Raw genomic sequence first — 17,349 nt, forward strand, 5'->3', positions numbered from 1 at the left:
TAGGTCACACTAAGGAAGTTTAATATGGTGAATACCTGGGTGTAAAAGCATACCACCTTATGTGAATAGATTTCCACCCTGCTGGAGAGGTTTTATGAAAGAATAGGGAAAAGTGGATGTTAAATGACTTTATAAACTACTATTTAAATAAATAAACAAAATAGAAACTGACACTGAAAATCCATTAACTGTCCTGAAATTCGTTAATTGGTTGGTGCTACAATATTTGAAAAAGAGTCAAACTGGACTCGAAACATTAATTCTGTTTCTTTCTCCACAGATGCCAGACTTGATGGGTTTCTCCAGCATCTTCGGTGTTTGTTTCAGATTTCCACACTTGCAGAATTTATTTTTATATAAATGAAAACACAAGTTTAACACATAATAATCATATCTGTTGCCAACCACAGTCTTCACCTCAAACTATGAACCTTTTGAGTAAGAAGGGTAGAATGTAGATTAGACAAATATCTCATAACAATAGAAAAAAACTATAAATGCTTTTTTTTGCAGGGAGAAATTTCTGAAAAATGAGGTCTACGTGAATGCTCCAACTGGAAAATATTTCGATCAATTTAACACATCCAGCCGTTGATATGGAATAAAAGATTATCTTCTACCACATTCCAATATGTTTCAAGAAAATATTTCACTTTTTGTTCTCATTAAGAATGCTTTCCTATTGAAAGAAGCACCATAAGGAAACTATAATAACATTTCAAATATTAAATTTATTATCATTTTGAATTTGAAATTATCTTACAATTATTCAGTAATTTTGCATTTTAAACAGAAGCAACAAAACATTTTTGAAAGGAAACTGCAATGCTTTTCTTTTGCCTTTGTAACCATATAAAAATATTTGAAAGTAAACTAATACGCAACATAAAATCCATCTATCCATTTGGTTTTTTGGAAATTAAACTTTCCATGATGTAAGTGTCAGCTTACCCCTTAAAAACAATGCTGAGTTGGTCTGCAAGTTGCAGTTATTTTGCACAATGGTGATAAACAGCTGCTGTTAACTAACTGCCTCATGATGAGGTCTGCAATCATCAGGTTAGGGTCAGCATGCTTTAACTAGTTTCGGACATGGCTGATGTATATTGAAATGTGAGACTGTATCATGAGTCCCCCAGAAAATATTGTACTTTTATATGTCTTACTACATATTACTGTAATTTTAAAAAATGAATTTCTTAAGTGACCAGTCTTTCAGCATAACAATAAACCATAGAATCTTGGAATAAGTGTATGAGTATTAGGACACTTGGCATGTGGCCAGTCTGCATGTTTTCCATTGAGAGCTTGGCAGGTTGTGAAATTCTTCTGTAATGGTGTGCTGTGGAAAACTTTAGGAGTTTTTAAAAAAACCGTAAAAGACCTACAATTCAGGAATGTGAAAAGTATAAGCAACATACCTGTGTTTCTAATAAAAATGGTCAGCTGTAGAATACTCAATGATTTAATATCAACAGTTTTCTTCAATTGCATTTTTAAGATAATACACTTGGAAAACCATTCTGGTATGTTCCATTGCATAGAAATTTAATGTTTATCTAATAAACTGCAAAAAAAGCTGATTCTTATCAAAGCAGATAAACATTTTCTGACACAGCCTTCGTTTTTCTCACCAGTACTTTTTCAAAACCTATAGGAAGGATGTTGTGAAACTTGAAAGGGTTCAGAAAAGATTTTTTTTTCATAGAATCCCTCCAGTGTGGAAACAGACCATTTGGCCCAACAAATCCACACCAACCCATTCCCCTACCCTATCACTCTACATTTACCCCTGACTAATATACCTAACCTACACATCCCTGAACATTATGGGCAATTTAGCATGGCCAATTCACCTACTCTGCACATCTTTGGATTGTGGGAGGAAACCGGAGCACCCAGAGGAAACCCACGCAGATACTGAGAGAATGTGCAAACTCCACAAAGACAGTTGCCCAAGACTGGAATAGGATATTGCCAGATTTGGAGGGTTTGAGCTATAGGGAGAGGCTGAATAAGCTGAGGCTATTTTTCCTAGAGCATCGAAAGCTGAGGGATGACCTGATAGAAGTTTATAAAATCATGAGAGGCATAGATAGGGTGAATACCAAGGTCTTTTTCTGGGAAAGCAGATTCCAAACCAAGAGGGCATGGTTTAGGGTGAGGGGTAAGATTTAGAAGGGACCTAAGGATCAACTTTTTCAAACAGGGTGGTGCGTGTATGGAATGAGCTGCCTGAGGAAGTGGTGGATGCTGGTGCAATTACAACATTTACAGCATCTGTATCAGTATATGAATATGAAGGGTTTAGAAGGAATGCACCAATTGCAGGCAAATGGGACTAGATTTATTTTGGATATCTTGTCGCATGGACGAGTTGGACTGAAGTGTCTGTTTCCATGCTGTACATCTCTGACTCTATAATACAAATCAACTTTATGCATATAACAAAGACTTACCCTCTTCCTCTCTGTTTGCATCTTTGAGATTTATGTCACAATGGGCCTGATTTTCTGAGGAGTGGAGATCCGCACCTTTTTTATTTTACAAAGGAAGGGAAACTGAATTTCTGAGGGGGTATTCTGATTGGGACTTCTCAGAAACATGGAGCCATGTTTCCATCCTGATAGTTCTCTTGTAGTTAAGAAATGTTGGAAAAGGGCAAACCGTGTCATTTTTCAGCAGTTAGCTGCCATATTCTGACATTTAAAGATCTACATAGCCATTTTTATAGTTTTGTCAAATGGCAAGTACATAAGAGTGATGTTCAGGTGCATGAGAGGATAGAGTGGGGGTGGTTTGAGCCTAGCACTAGGGAAAAGGGGATTGGGTGCAGAATTGGGAAACACAGAGCATGCCCATTTGTTGGGGGCTGGAGGGCTGGAGGGTGGTGGGGTGGGGGGGGGGGGGGAGGCGGTGGTGGGGGGGGAGTGGATGGACAGCTGCGGATGGAGTTGGGGTTGGGTCTGTCAGTGAGAAAAGGGCAATAAATCAGGTGTGGAACATGGGAAGGGGAGACCAAGCCCACCTGTGAGGGATAGAGAGATTGAATGCAGAGCAGAGGAAGGGGGTTTGGTTCCACCATCAGGGAGGGATGTTGGGTCAGTAGTGGAGACAAAAGGAGGGTGTCAGCTACAGGGAGGGGAAGTGGTAGTCAGATCCAGATTAGGGTTAGATACAGAATGGGGTAAAGGAATTTCAGACAAGGTCTGGTGTTATCTGGGAATGGTAGAGTTGGAGGTTTATGAGGCAAGTATGGAACCTGTTGGATATTTCCATAGGAGTTAGAACATGTATTTAATATTTTAACTTTTCATAAGTAACTATTTTACTTCATTTCATCAGAACCCTCTGAATTCTCTGATTTAAATGGAGAGCTTTGGAGGTGTTCAGGCAGAGGAATGGCACAGTAGAATCTCCAACTTCCCAATAAATCATTTGGAGTTTGCTATGATGGTAATTTCTCAGGATGCCTATGTACAACTCTGTCTATGCTGGAATAATGACTGTCTGGACATCGGAAAATCTGGGCCAAAAAAGCAACAAGTAGTGATTTTGTCCACCATGTGTTGCAAAAGCATTTAATATGTCCCGAAGGACCTAAGTTTTGAAGGATTGTGAAAAATGAACTTATTCCAAATTCTGTAAAATGGCCTGGAGCGGTTTCATTAAAAACAAGGTCATCAGAAGTCACTGTGGTTAGAGGTTTGTTTTAACCAGGCTTCCTAGAAATCATATGACTGGGAATAACTGGTTATTGAACCTGCTGGGAATGTTTGGTCAGTGATTCAATGGAGAGTGCTCTGCTATCTGGTTTTCAACTGGGGGACCAGAAGCCTGTCATGAAGAGCTGCCTTGTTGATCTCTCCCATTTTACAAAAGGAAATTTTCATCAAGGCAGGGTCATTTAAGCAAAAAAAAATCTTCATCTGAACAGGAAGAATTTGCAACGTTATGGGGTAAAGATTGGGGAGTGGCACCAGATTAATTGTGCCTTCAGCAGGCCAGCATGATAGGCTGAATGACCTCCTTCTGCACTGCAACTATTCTATGACTCAATAGGTGGGGTTTTTCAGTACCTGAGTAGGTGAGAAGAACGGTGGGCAGTGAAATTAAGCTTATCTGCAATAGCCTCTCATTTAAAATTTGACTCACTGGAATTAAGAGAATCTTCTTAATGAGTTCTGGCCAGTTGAGAAAATCATCACTCCAGATACCTGATTGTATATACCCGATAACCTTCACTCTTCCTTGCAAATATTTGCTGCTTTGACTTCTATTCACATGGATCTAAGTGATCGCTGTATCAAGTTATGGGGTAAGCTTTCCAGGTTTTTGGAAGGGAAGCAAGGCAACTTATGTCTGTGGGTTGTGGTACAACATGGGAAGACCATAAACAGTAAGTGCTGGAGAAACTCTGCAAGTCTGACGATATCTATGGAGAAAAAAAGAGTTAACATTTCAAATCCAATATGTCTCTTCAGAACTCCCAATGGCTTATGGAAGAAACCAGACTGCGGTTTAAAGGCTGATGGAAATCAAATGACTAAGATTAGGTAACTGTGGATGAAGGCCATGGTAAAGTGCAAACAGGAAGTTGTCCATGTGACTATTGGCTACCTTAAAGTGTTGACAACAAAGGAAAATGAGATTTAATAGGGGAAGGATGGGGCACTGTCTGTCCAGGAATGGGATACTGTCTGTCTAAAGGAGGAGTTATGTCTTTCATAGACACATAGATACATAGTATGGAGCTTTCCTTAGTAAACATGCTGGTTGGAAAGAAACCAGTTGGATAGCTGGATGAAGGGCATATTAGGGCACCATGAAACAAGTGTGTGGCTCAAAAGTAAAAGTGAAAGATGGCTTTCACTTACGGTCTTCACAGATCTCCTGAAACCAATAGCTTGATGGCATGGGTCAATCCTGCCACTCTCCCTGTTCATCTTCCAGCTGAGATGTACCAGTACTGTAGGATCATGCTATAGTTGCCACTGGCTGCAGTCCAGTGTGTGCAAATACACAATATTCCATGAACTTCAATGCAGCAATCTGCCACTTACATAGAGATAGTAAGGTATCTTATAAGATGTAGCCTAAATCTGCCGACTTCTAGATAGCACCACTGTCTGCAAGAACTTCATTTGCCTTTATAGTGATAACAATCCTCAACTTTTTGGCAGAAGGGACCTCTTCAGAATTTCACCATTATTTACATAAATTGTGTGTGCAGTGTCTACAATGCTATGATCCCAGCTCCAGTGTCTTCACGCCAACCTCATCATCGCTGGAATCAATCTTGGGAGCCTTTACTGAAATCCCCAAATATTAGGCTATTCCAGTGGGTTTAGGAGTAATAGGTTTTATTGGCTCATTAATTAACCTGAACTACATCCCACCACCATTTGGTGAGATTCCCACATTAGGCACATTTCTTCCTCTATGATGCTGGGGACAATTTTCCCAATGTCAAAACTAGACATGGGTACTGTCAGCCATTCCTCCGCATTTCTGGCTTTATACTAACAGATATCCGGATGGAAGAAAAGCTCCTGTTGTGGATTGGATGCTTTACTGCTTTCAACACAGACAACCATGTCAGCACCTAGAAGAATTTTTTAAAAATCTATAGCAATTGGAAATACTGTAATATATATTTTTGGAAGTGTAAAGCAGACATATATCATGGACAGGAGCCCTTCATCAGGAATGAGGCTTGTGAGCCGAGGTGGTGAGAAGATAAGTGGGAGGGAGTGGGGTTGCGAGTAAGGTAACTACCTTCCCCCTAGCTCCAACTCCCTCCCATTTATCTCTTCACCCCCTTGGCTCACAAGCCTCATTCCTGATGAAGGGCTCCTGCCCAAAACATCGATTCTCCTGCTCCTCGGATGCTGCCTGACCTGTTGTGCTTTTCCAGCCCCACACTCTCGACTCTGATCTCCAGCAACTGCAGTCCTCACTTTCTCCATATATAATGGACATCCTTATGACCTATGTGCCCTCAAAGTATCTTTTTTATTTGTCAAACTCTATGTATAAGTTCTGTCCCAAAAACCCATGCTGGCTCATATGCCTTGGTGGCTGTGATGATTTTGGCAGGAGAGTAGGGCCTAGAGAAACCTGGCCTGTGCAGTTTCCTTCAGTGGATGCACTGAAGTTACTAGCACAATGGAATTGGAGAGGGAGAGTACCCTACTGGAGTGTAATGAGATGAAGTTCCCGGGTTGTCTGGCTTGTGCTCCTCATTCCTGCAGGTGCCTCCCTGCACTTCTTCGTCCCATTGATGCTAATGTGGGATTGAGGTCCTTCATCCCCCTCCTGCCTCGCCATTGCTGCTGTGCACCAAAAACTGCAGCAACATAATACAGGTCCAAGTGTCTATCCAGAGGCTGGTTCTCTAAGGTGGCTGAGGAAAACAATGAGCTCTGCAACCTCCACAACTTTCAGCAACGTTTGCTTACTCTCTGAGACTGGTCTCTTCTTCCCATCCAAGGGAATTTCTATTTGAGACCTTACAGGCTGTTGTATTATCTCTTGGTCTCAGAAAATCAATTGGCAGCACTTTGTGATTCCATTGTAATGCAACCCTCCATGCTTGACAATTAGGCATTAGAGTGGCTGTAAGTAGTATGAATTGCAGGGTAGGGTTGAACTGATTGGACTAGAAATTCGATAATGTCTTACCCATTGTACAGCAAAATGCCAAAGACTGAACCCACGTTGCTTGCTTACTATTACCATCCTGACAGCTTTCTCAATAAAGGAAATTCAATTTCCCTGTGTCATGCTTGTTTTGTGACCACAGGGAACAGCATGATGTATTAAAATCCCCAAGTCACCTGAAATCCCAATGAGTTTAGGAGCAATTGGATTTAAGTGGCTCATTAATTAGTCTGTGCTACGTCCCACCACTATATGGTGAGATTCTCACTCTAGTGCTTCCTTTCTTCCTGGTGGTGGAAATTTAATAAAGATTTGTACACCTGTTGTCTTTCACTGTGTCTCACACTTGCATACACACAACATGGATGCTGGGGGAAATATAAGCACTACTGCAGTTAGGCGGTAGTGTGGGGGTTATTAAAAAAAAGAAAAAAAAAGTGAGATTCTCACATTAGGCACATTCCTCCTTCCACGATGCTGGGGACAATTTTCCCAATGTCAAAACCAGGCATGGGTACTGTCAGCCATTCCTCCAGTCCTACCCTGTCTGTCATTATGCCATTTCAGCAGGGTGCATTTAATTCTGTCTGTTATGTGGTTATTCCCTTCATGGAGCTGGCATCTTTGAACTTGACCTTCTAAGACTTGTGTCTTAAGAGTCAAACTAGACTTTTCATTTTTATCATGGGTTCTGTTCCATGCAAAGGAAGTGTTCAAGTTAAACAGGCTCAAAGTGGCTAATTTCTTCTTTTATTTACTTATTAAATAATGATTGACTGATCCAGTCAAGTTTGGAAAAATGTGATCTTTATTCTGTGTAAACAACTCAACATATCTAAAGAATAAAACATGTTATTTCTATTTAGTACTGGCTTAAGATTTATCCATGATTAAATTTGTGTGTGATTTTGCACAAACCTGAGTTTGAAGCGACCAGGGCAAGAAATTCAATAAAATATTGACACAAACATTCAGAGCATGCTGAGAAGATAGCATCATTTTGAACATTGATAAGTTCCCAGATGTTTTCATCAGTTTCATATCATTAAATCTTTGTTTTGAATCTTTGTTGAAGCAGGAAGTTGCCTATGTTGAGCAATCAGTAATAAATGTGAAGCATTCCATGCTTGAAAAAGTTAACATGAAACAGATGGATTCAATCCTCACCACAAAGACTTCAGTTTATCATCTAATCTGATGCTACAATTGAGTACGAAGGAAGTGCTGCGCCAGAAATGTCATTTTTCAGAAGAAGTATTAAACCAAGTACCTTTCTGCCCTATAAAATGGACATAAAAAATTTAATAACACTCAGTTAAAGAGTTACTCCAGTGTCTAATCCAAAATACAGGCTTCAAGCAACACCATTTAAAAAAATCAACACTTCTTCTTTCTAATTAATTTATGGGACGTGGAGACCACTGATAAGATTTCTATTTAAGTCCTATCATTAATTTAGTTTTGGAACATTGCTATGCATACATAGACTGCCGGATTTCATGGAACTGCACTAGGATGGACATCAAAGAATTAAACCACTGTGTATCAGTGTTGATACTTTACTCTGGTCTCTTTGCATCTGTTGATTTTTAGGGGTTTGTGATCACAGTTATCTAATATAGGCAGTTGAAAGTTTATAATAATTTTCTGATAGTTCATGAGCTGTCTCTCTCCAGTCCAGAAGAAAGAAACAATTTGCCCCTTTCAGTTTTTAAAAGTAAATCTTGCTGACCAAAACTTCATTGTAGCAGTCAGAAACTCAAGTTTCTAGTTCAGCAGCCAGCAGAATCCTTCTCAAGTATCATTACAGACATTTAGACCGATACATAAGTAGGAAAGATTTAGAGGGAGATGGGCCAAATGCAGACAAATGGGACTGTTCAGAAGAGGTTCTGGTTGGCATGGTCGAGTTGGACCGAAGGGTCTGTTTCGGTGCTGTACAAGCTTTTAACTCTACAGCTCTATAACTCTACTGAGAAGCAGCAGTTTAGATATGATACTTTAATTAGGTGAGGAAAGGAAATATATTACTTGAAATATATTGCTTTACCAATCCCAGAGTTGTTTGTAGAATGGAGGAGTAGAGGCAGCGCAGTCCCACATCTCACTGATCCTACGTGCTTTTGGTAGCTTTGGTGATCTTGACACCAGTAATGTTTGCTTTTCGCTTAAGTTAATGTAGGAGATGGTGAGGCTTATCTCCCTGGATTGTCTCGCCCCTTCCTCCCCCTCTTATCCCTGTTAATGTTCCTCATTTTGGTATCTGGCCATCAATGCTATGTCATTCACCTGTCTAACTCCTCTAGGACAATGGCCATGGGACAGTTATTCCATGATTGGATGACTATTGTCTCCTTGCCCACCTACATTTGGAGGTTAGTTTTCAATCATTTTAAGAACAAAACATTATTTTTGAAAATAACAGATATTAGGACACATTTGGTACCGAGGTAAACTGTTGACACTAGTTCAATGGGCATTGTGACCTCTGTGTTTCTGACAGAGAGTTTTTTTACATTTACAGAAGGGTAGTTATTAATATGACACAGGTGAGATTCATGCTGCATTGAAAATATCAAATATGGAATATGAATACATGATTAATAGGACCCTCAATTCTCAATACACCTTGCCTCATATAAATCTTTTATAACCATTTGTTCCCTTCTCCCCCAAATGTCAACCTCATTTCCACTTAGATGTATCAATACTATTTTCCTCATCCACCGTATGTTGTAATGAAGTCCATATTCATGTGGAAGGTGGTGATGGTGGTAATGTAATCCAGAGACCCACACTAATGTTCTGGGGACATAAATTTGAACCCCACCCCAGTTCAATAAAAATATGTGGTTAAAAGCTAACCTAATTGTAACCATAAGCAATTGTCAAGGACATCTGCCATCCTTATCTAGTCTAGCGTATATGTGACTCCAGACCCACAACAATGTGGTTGACTTTTCCCTCAGAAATGGCCCCAACAAGCCAATCAGTTCAAAGACCAATTAGGAATGAGCAATAAATGATGGTTCAGCAAGTGATGCATAAAAAAAAATGTTCAGTACTCTTTGTAAAAGAATGTTGATTTAGTTGTGCTTTGCCCTACAAGTGGGCAGCATTGTCTCTTGTTCACTCAATCAAAACCTTTCATTATTTTAAAGACATCTTTAGCCATGCCTCAGTTTTTTTTTAAGTTAAAAGAAATGCAGCCTGTCAATCTTTTCTTGAAATGTATACGCATAGATTTCTGATATCATCCTTATAAATTTTCTTTGCATCCTTTCCTGTGTATCTGTATCATTTCATATTTTGGTGGTTAGAACTACATGCAGCACTCCAAATGTGATCTAACTAGCATTCAATAGAGTAATATAAAACAAAGAATATAAAAGCGTGGATGCTGGGGTTCTGAAACAAACATAAACAGAAATTGCTGGAGAAACTCAGCATGTCTGGCAGTATCTGGGGAAAGAAAATAGATTACCTTTTTCTAACCCATCAAGTCTACTCTGCCATACAATGAGATCATCTGATAATCCTCAACTCCACCTTCCTGCCCTTTTCCCATAACCCTTGATTCCTTTACTGATTAAAAATCTGTCTATCTCAGTCTTGAATATACTTAACGACACAGCCCCTGGAGCCCTCTGCAGTAAAGAATTACACAGATTCATTACTTTCTTAGAGACGAAATTACTCCTTATCTCTGCTTTAAATGTGTGACTCCGTATCCTGAGATTATGCTGTCTGGCCCTAGACATTCCTTAAAGGGGTATTTGCTCAATACATCTCCCTTCTTATTTTAAATATACTTGTCTCATTATTTAATGTCATGTTTATTGCTCTATCTCTGGATACATTGAAGAATAACAATTATTTAACATTTCAGTCATTTATCATTCCTCTGTTATTTTCTTGTCTGTCTCTATTCCAGTCCCAGCCTTCCTTTTTTTTCCATTTCTGTGAATGTGAAGATTTTGCAGTTTTCTTTGATATTATTTGATGTTTCCCAACACAATTATGCTTCAAAAGCACTAATTAACTGTGGAGCACTTTAGAATGTAATTAAAGATGTGAAATATGCTTTATAATTTATGTTGTTGGAGTACAATTCTACAAATATTTCAGCATTCCTTTAGTGTGAAAATAGCATCAATACCACCAACATGCACAAAACAACATGAAAGCATTTCAACATTTTGCCTTTGCTTGAGATGTTATTGCTGAATTTTATCCTCCCCCTCAGTTTCACGGCACTGAAGTCAATTTCAATTCCCCAATCATCTCTTGATATAAGCACAAATCAAAGGTCAAATCTGGAATTTGCTTCAGATATGTGGCTAGTTGCATATATTACAGTTAATCCTCACTTATAAGTGTAATTTTATAAAGTATTCCAAAAGCACCATACAGGTACCAGCAATTGGAGACTTACTTAAAGTCATGAGTCAATAAATTCTGTACTTTATTCTATAAAGACAGTGATCAAAGGCTAGGCATTGGCTCCAAAAAATTGGAACTGCCAGACCCAAGAGAGATGTATTGGTCTGGCATTGCTCGAAGCAGCAGCGCCCTCTGCAGCAAAAGCTAATATTGCTCAATCTGTCGTCAAAAGTTTATTTCCTCAGTAACTTCTATGCATCTCTCCCTGCTACTGTAGATGCATAGTTTAAGGATAAATTCAGAACTGTAAGCAATAGGACTGCGGTGACTGCATTTTTTTTGTAATCATCAATCTCTTTAATATCTCAAATGAATTGATTTTTTTTTTCCAGATGCTGATGACCTTTTCATATATTTTCAAAGTCACCTTCAATTTTTATTTCTTTACTGTTGTTCTGATGTAATAGGATCTGCTATCAAAACAGAAAATAGGAGCAGGAGTAGCCAATCGAGTTCACTCCATCATTTAACATGATCACGGCTTATCCTTTGTCTCAACATCATACTTCTGCTCTCTCGTGATACCCTTTGACATTTCTAGAAATCTATTTCTTTCTTTCTTAAATATATTGAGTGATTTCACCTCCACAGCCTTCTGTAGTAGATGATCCTGCAGGTTCACAACTCACCAAGTGAAAGAAATTCTCCTTACTTCAGTCTAAAATATCTACCCAATATTCTAAAACCATGACCACTTGTTCTGAATCCTTCCCTGCTGTCGTCCAGAGAAGGGGTAACCGGGATGGGTTATCCTAGAGGTGGCTGGGAGGTGTATCAGGGCAGTTCACAGGCCGGATGGTGAGTTGAGGTGGGTGACAGCCAGATAGTACTTACGGGCAAACCGAGAGCCGGAAGGCGAGGAGGCTGTCCTCAGCGCTGTCACACGGGCAGGTACCAGGGCGGGCTGTCCTGGAGGTGGCCGGAAGGTGTGAAGGGCGGTTAGGGAAGCCGGAAGGTGGGTTGGCCGTCCTGACCGCTGTCGTCCTGGGGGGAAGAGGGGTGTTGGGAGGGGGGTGGATGCTGGGGAAGCAGGACGGGCTGTCCTACAAGTGGCCAGAAGGTGTGTCAGGGCGGTCTAAGAGCCGGAAGGAGCATGGTGCAGACCGAGAGCTGGAAGGGGTGTAGGAGCGGGCTGCCTTAGAGTAGCCTGAAGATGGGAGGAATGGGCGGGTTGCTATGGGGGCCTGTATTCTCTGCACTGTTTTATCTGATTGGACTGTCTTTTATGTATTTGCTACTGTTACTCTTTTGTGATGACTTCAAGTGGGATTTAAGGTTTGTCCTCATTTTCCCTGAAAACTGGTTGAAGGGCAGAGTTTGGGGCCTGACTTTGCTGCTCCTCTCCCTTGTAAAATTGCAGTTTCTCTGTATACTGCTGTTAGTACAATTTACAGAACAGTTAACATTGTTTAATAAAAAATAACCAGGAGATTTAGAGTCTCCTCAGTTTAGGGAACTGACTCTATGCTGGGCCACAGTCAGTGTGTTCCTGCTGATACTAGCGTTTTGGAGGAGGAGGGTTTATTTTTCTTTCCCCCTTTTCCAAGAAAGATATTTGTTCTTTTGGGTTTTCTTTATTGTTTTTTTGTGTGGGTTTTCCTTTGATTTGAGCTGTTTTCAGCTGCAAAAGCAGCTAACACCACCGCTGCTGCTGCAGCCTGAGCCTTGTTTACACCTGGGACCGCTACTGCCTGGGTCCCACCCACACCTGGGACTACTGCTGTTGCTGCCTGGGCCTACTTCCACTGCTGCTGCCTGGGCCGCACCTACACCAGGGGCTGTTGCTTTTGCTGTTGCTGCCTGGATTTGCCTTTCACTACTGCTGCGTGGGCCCCACTGACACTGAGGATTGCTGCCTAGGCCCCACTGACTCCCTGGACTGTTGCCTCTACCTCTGCCTGAGCCTGCCTTCCTTGCTGCTGCCCGGACCCCACCTTCACTCAAGATTGCTGCTGCCTGGGCGTGCCTCCACCGCAGCTGCCTGAGCCCTCCCAACTCCTGGCACTGTTATTGCTTGGGCCTAACCCCTCTGCTGTCGCCAGGGCCAAAACACCCAGGACTTTTGTTGCCACAACCCAGCCTCCGTGTTGTGACCACCATTGCCTGAAGCCCATGCAGAGGAAGGAACACAATGGCAGCAGGTCCCAGTCGCACCTATGCTGGGGTAGCCATTGCCTTAGGCTTAGCTGCTCCAGGGCCAGCTACAATCCCAACCCCCTTCAGGCACTTCATAAGCACCCGGGGGTTAAGGCCTACCACCACCCGAGTATGACCATTGAAGCCTGCAGTAAGACCATGGCTATTGTGGTCAGCCGATGGGCCATCGCTGCAGCCTGCAGCAGGCAGTCCACCTGGCCATGGAAAAGGGGCTTACTGTGGGCAGGACATCGACCCATTGGAGGTCACAGTCCAGAGGGTCGTGATCTCTAATATCCTGCCCTTTATTGTCAGCAAGCTCCTTCTTCCTCACCTTCAAAAGCTGGGGGAGATCCCAATTGGATATCAACTACTCCTTGGTCTGAAGGACCCCGCCCTCAAACACATTTACTCCTTCCGGCACCAGGTGTTCGTTTGCCTGGCCCAGGAGGATGTCAGAGGACTCCTTTACCCTCCTTCACAAGGGCACGGCCTACCGTGTCTTCTGGATGGCTTGCGGTGCCACTTGTGCCGTGAGGTGGGGCACATAAAGAACCTAGCCCACACCAATGGCTGTGGATGGTACCATCACACCCACTCCCCCTCTCCCCAGGACAACACCACAAGCCCCGTCAGCGGGAGCTAAGCCAAGGACTACTGGTGCCTCAGCCTCTGGCGGGGAGCGGGGTGAGCGTCTGGCCAGACAGAAGGCACGGAATGTGCCAAGCCCATCCCTGTGGAGACAACCCCGTTCCCTCCCTTGGAATTGGACCTTCGCCCTACCCTGCCATGTCACTCTAGCATGGGACACCTGAGTCCCAACCCCGACCCCATGTCCGAAGAACCCACCCTGTTATGGTGACACCCAGGGCCTCTGTGCCTAACCCATGCCCTGAAACACCTGATCCTGGGATCCTGAGTCCAAACCCTGCCCTGCTCCCTCATACCCTGGCTCTGATCTCCAGGAATCTGCTGCCACTTCCTCCCAAGCTGCAGCAGTTGCATCCCTGAATCCTGGGCAGGAAGCTGGGCCCTGCCCCGTCCAAAAGCACCTGACATCCCAGGGACAGGTCAGGAAGTGCTATGGCTGTCTGTCCCTGCCCTTGCCACGTCCCCTGCTTTCCCCCAGCCTGGAGAGGCTGGGGGGGGGGAGGGGGTGGTGAGGGGGGGGTGGAGCCTCAGGCCCCATGACCATCAAGGGTGGGCAGGGAAGGAGATCCCTTAAAGTACCCCCCCACCCCTCCCACTGTCTCCCTGGAGAAGAGGCACCAACCCCAGGAGGGGAGGGAATTCCAGGTGACATACCGGCGGTGCTGTCCCTCCCTAGGGGATATGCCCTGTTTCCTATCTGTCCCGTACTGCGGCCTAACCTACCTGAATCCCCAGTAGGTCCTTCTGCTGCTGCCATTCCACCAGCCCCGGGATGACCTAGAAACCAATGTGGGCTGTAGTGTAGGCCGTAACAGTTTTAGTACTGGCAGGTCATCGAGCAGTGGAGGGAGGAAGGTGTTATCCTCTCTCCTCCCTCCCAGACTGTTTTTCCAGGTGCCTTGGCCTTGGGGGAGGACCTTTTACCTTAGGAGCCGGGCATCCCGGTGTTGGGAGAGGAGTGGACCCCCGAGTTTCTACTGCCTGATGACCTGACCTCGGGGCACTCTAGGAAGGGGTGCACTGAGGAGGTTACTGCTGGTGACTCTGGGCGTGGGGTCGCTGGGATATTGAGGCCAGTTGCCGGTGCTGGATCAGCCTCCACTCTCTTGGTGGGGGAGGCGCCAGTGACCGAGAGCGGTGGTGGACACTGGGGATGATGCGGAGTCTATCTCCAGCGAAGCTTTTGAGTCCCAGTTGCCCCCCACCGAGCACCCCCTCATCGCCCTTGGGGAACTTCGGGAATTTGTCAAGGAAACTCGCAGTCACCGGGATAGAGCCCAACTGGTGTTTGACCCCTGGAGCTCCTTCAAACTGGTATACTGGTTGGCCCAGGCTGCTCGCCAAGCACCTGGGCTGGATATAAACAAGCGAAAGTGTGTCAGAAACTTCTTCGGTGCACTCCTGGTGAGGGTGAGGGACTTTTGTGCCCCTTCCTTGTCCTCCAGTAAATGTATATAGTTTTAACTGTATTAGTGGTGGTTGCACAATAGTGCTGACATGAAGACAACTATAGCTAGCTTCTCAACAGCAGCAGAATGTCACAGCGCAGATTCTAGATCTTCTTGGCCCTTCAGGACAGGAAGTATGCAGTGTACCCCGGGAGATGAAGCCATCTGACTCCTGGAGTGGCAAGGGGTTGTCTACATGAGTCACCTCACCCGCAGATCTGGCAGGGTGGCTATCTTGTTGGCCCCACATTTTCAGCCGGGGATCTTGGGGGTCAGGGAATCTGTGCCAGGCCGTTTGCTTCACCTGATGGCTCAGCTGGGATGCGTGGTTCTTCACTTTGTGATCGTCTATGCTCCCGTAGTCGGACCGAGGCAAACACGCTTCTTGTAGAAGCGCCTGCTCATCTCTCCTCAATTGACAAAGCCAGTGCGTTGTCCTCAGGAGATTTGTAACTGTATCCTCAAGGACAGCGACCACGGCGCTGCTCGGTCTGGTTTGGTATCAGTGAGGAGGTTGGGGGACTTGGCCAAGTCCTTCAATCTGGTGGACATCTGGCAGAATCTCCATCCTGATTCCATTGCCTTCACCTTCGTGAGGTCTGCAGTCACAGTGTCCAGAATCGACCGCCTGTATGTTTCATGGGCGTACAGCTCCTGCTTTCTGGTGGCCTCCATGGTGGCTGTGCATGGACCATCACCTGGTGTGGGCGGAACTCCTTCCGTTCAACATCCAGCTCGGGTCCGCGTACTGGCATTTTAACAACCTGCTGCTGGAGGTCAAGCGGTTCCAGGACTTGTTTCACCTGTTCGGGGCTGGCTGGAGAAGGAGACGGTGTTGAGGCTATGGTGGGACCTGGGTAAGGCTCATATCCATGTTTTCTGTCAGGAGTACGCAAGAGGGTCATCCAGAATCGAGGAGTTGGAGGAGATGTTCAATCTGGAGTCACGTCTCAGTCAGCCCAATGTGGATCCGGCCCTACGGGGGTGTATGAAGAGAAGAAGGCCGCACTCAGAGACCTGCAGCTAGTCAGGTCCCAGGGCACACACATGACGTTGCGGATCTGGCTGTTCCAGGACCTGGACTGCGGTTCCCTCTTCTTCTACTTGCTGGGAAAAAGGCATGGCACCTGTCAGCAGCTCCTCGTGCTGCTTGCCAACGACAGGTCCCCCGTCTCAGATCCGGAGGCTATTAGGGCTCACGTCCGATCCTACTACACAGCGAGGATGCTCGCAGAACTCTGTGGGAGCATCTGCCACAGCTCAGCCTGGAGGACACTGGAAGGCTCGACGCCCCCGTCACTTTAGAGGAGCTAACCAGCTCTCGAGGGGCAAGTCCCTGGGGCTGGACAGGCTGACAGTGGAGTTCTTCAGAGCATTCTGGGATGTCCTAGGGAGAGCTGCCCCTTTCTTGGCACAGGGTGGTCATCGTCCTGCTGCCAAAGAAGGGGGACCTTCGTTCTCTAAAGAACTGGTATCTGGACTCCTCCTCAGCACAGATTACAAAATTGTTGCCAGGGTATTGGCTTCTCGCCTGGCTTCCATGCTGGCCCACATGATTCACCCGGACCAGTCCTACACGGTTCCGGGCCGGAGGATACACAACACTGTCCGTCTGGTCAGGGACCTGATGTATTTCTGTCATTGGGCTGGTCTGCCAAGTGTCTTCATGTCTTTCGATCAGGAGAAGGCATTCAACAGGGTCGATCACGAGTATCTACTTGGAACTCTGCAGGCATTTGGGTTCAGGATGCAGTTCATTGCCAGATCTGACTTTTGTACACCGCTGCAGAGTGTCCCATGTTAATGGGTCCCTGACGACGCCCCTTCACTTTGGAAGAGGAATTCATCAAGGCTGCCCCCTGTCCAGCCAGTTGTATTCCCTGTGTGTGGAGCCTTTCCTGCACCTCTTGCTGAGGAGGCTATCAGGGCTGGTTCTGCATGGCACGGGCATGAGGGTGGTCCTCTTGGCTTACGCTGACGATGTGCTCCTCACTTTCAATGACCTGGC

The 17,349-nt window shown here is 44.6% G+C and overlaps 1 protein-coding gene across 2 annotated transcripts in view; it reads left to right on the plus strand.

Annotated features, from left to right (window-relative positions):
• LOC122559423 (RIB43A-like with coiled-coils protein 2) overlaps window positions 1-1,583 on the plus strand; it is a 64,173-nt gene extending 62,590 nt beyond the window's left edge. For both annotated transcript variants that reach the window (XM_087997347.1, XM_087997348.1), the window contains exon 7: window positions 514-1,583. In XM_087997347.1, the coding sequence (XP_087853473.1) occupies window positions 514-595 (82 nt within the window). In that variant the 3' untranslated portion in view covers window positions 596-1,583. The remainder of the gene's footprint in view (window positions 1-513) is intronic.
• Window positions 1,584-17,349: the final 15,766 nt, after the last annotated feature.

The sequence above is a fragment of the Chiloscyllium plagiosum genome, unplaced genomic scaffold, assembly GCF_037043375.1.
Source record: "Chiloscyllium plagiosum isolate Xiang-an unplaced genomic scaffold, Cpla_swu_hap1 HiC_scaffold_19, whole genome shotgun sequence".
In the NCBI taxonomy this organism is placed as follows: Eukaryota; Metazoa; Chordata; class Chondrichthyes; order Orectolobiformes; family Hemiscylliidae; genus Chiloscyllium; species Chiloscyllium plagiosum.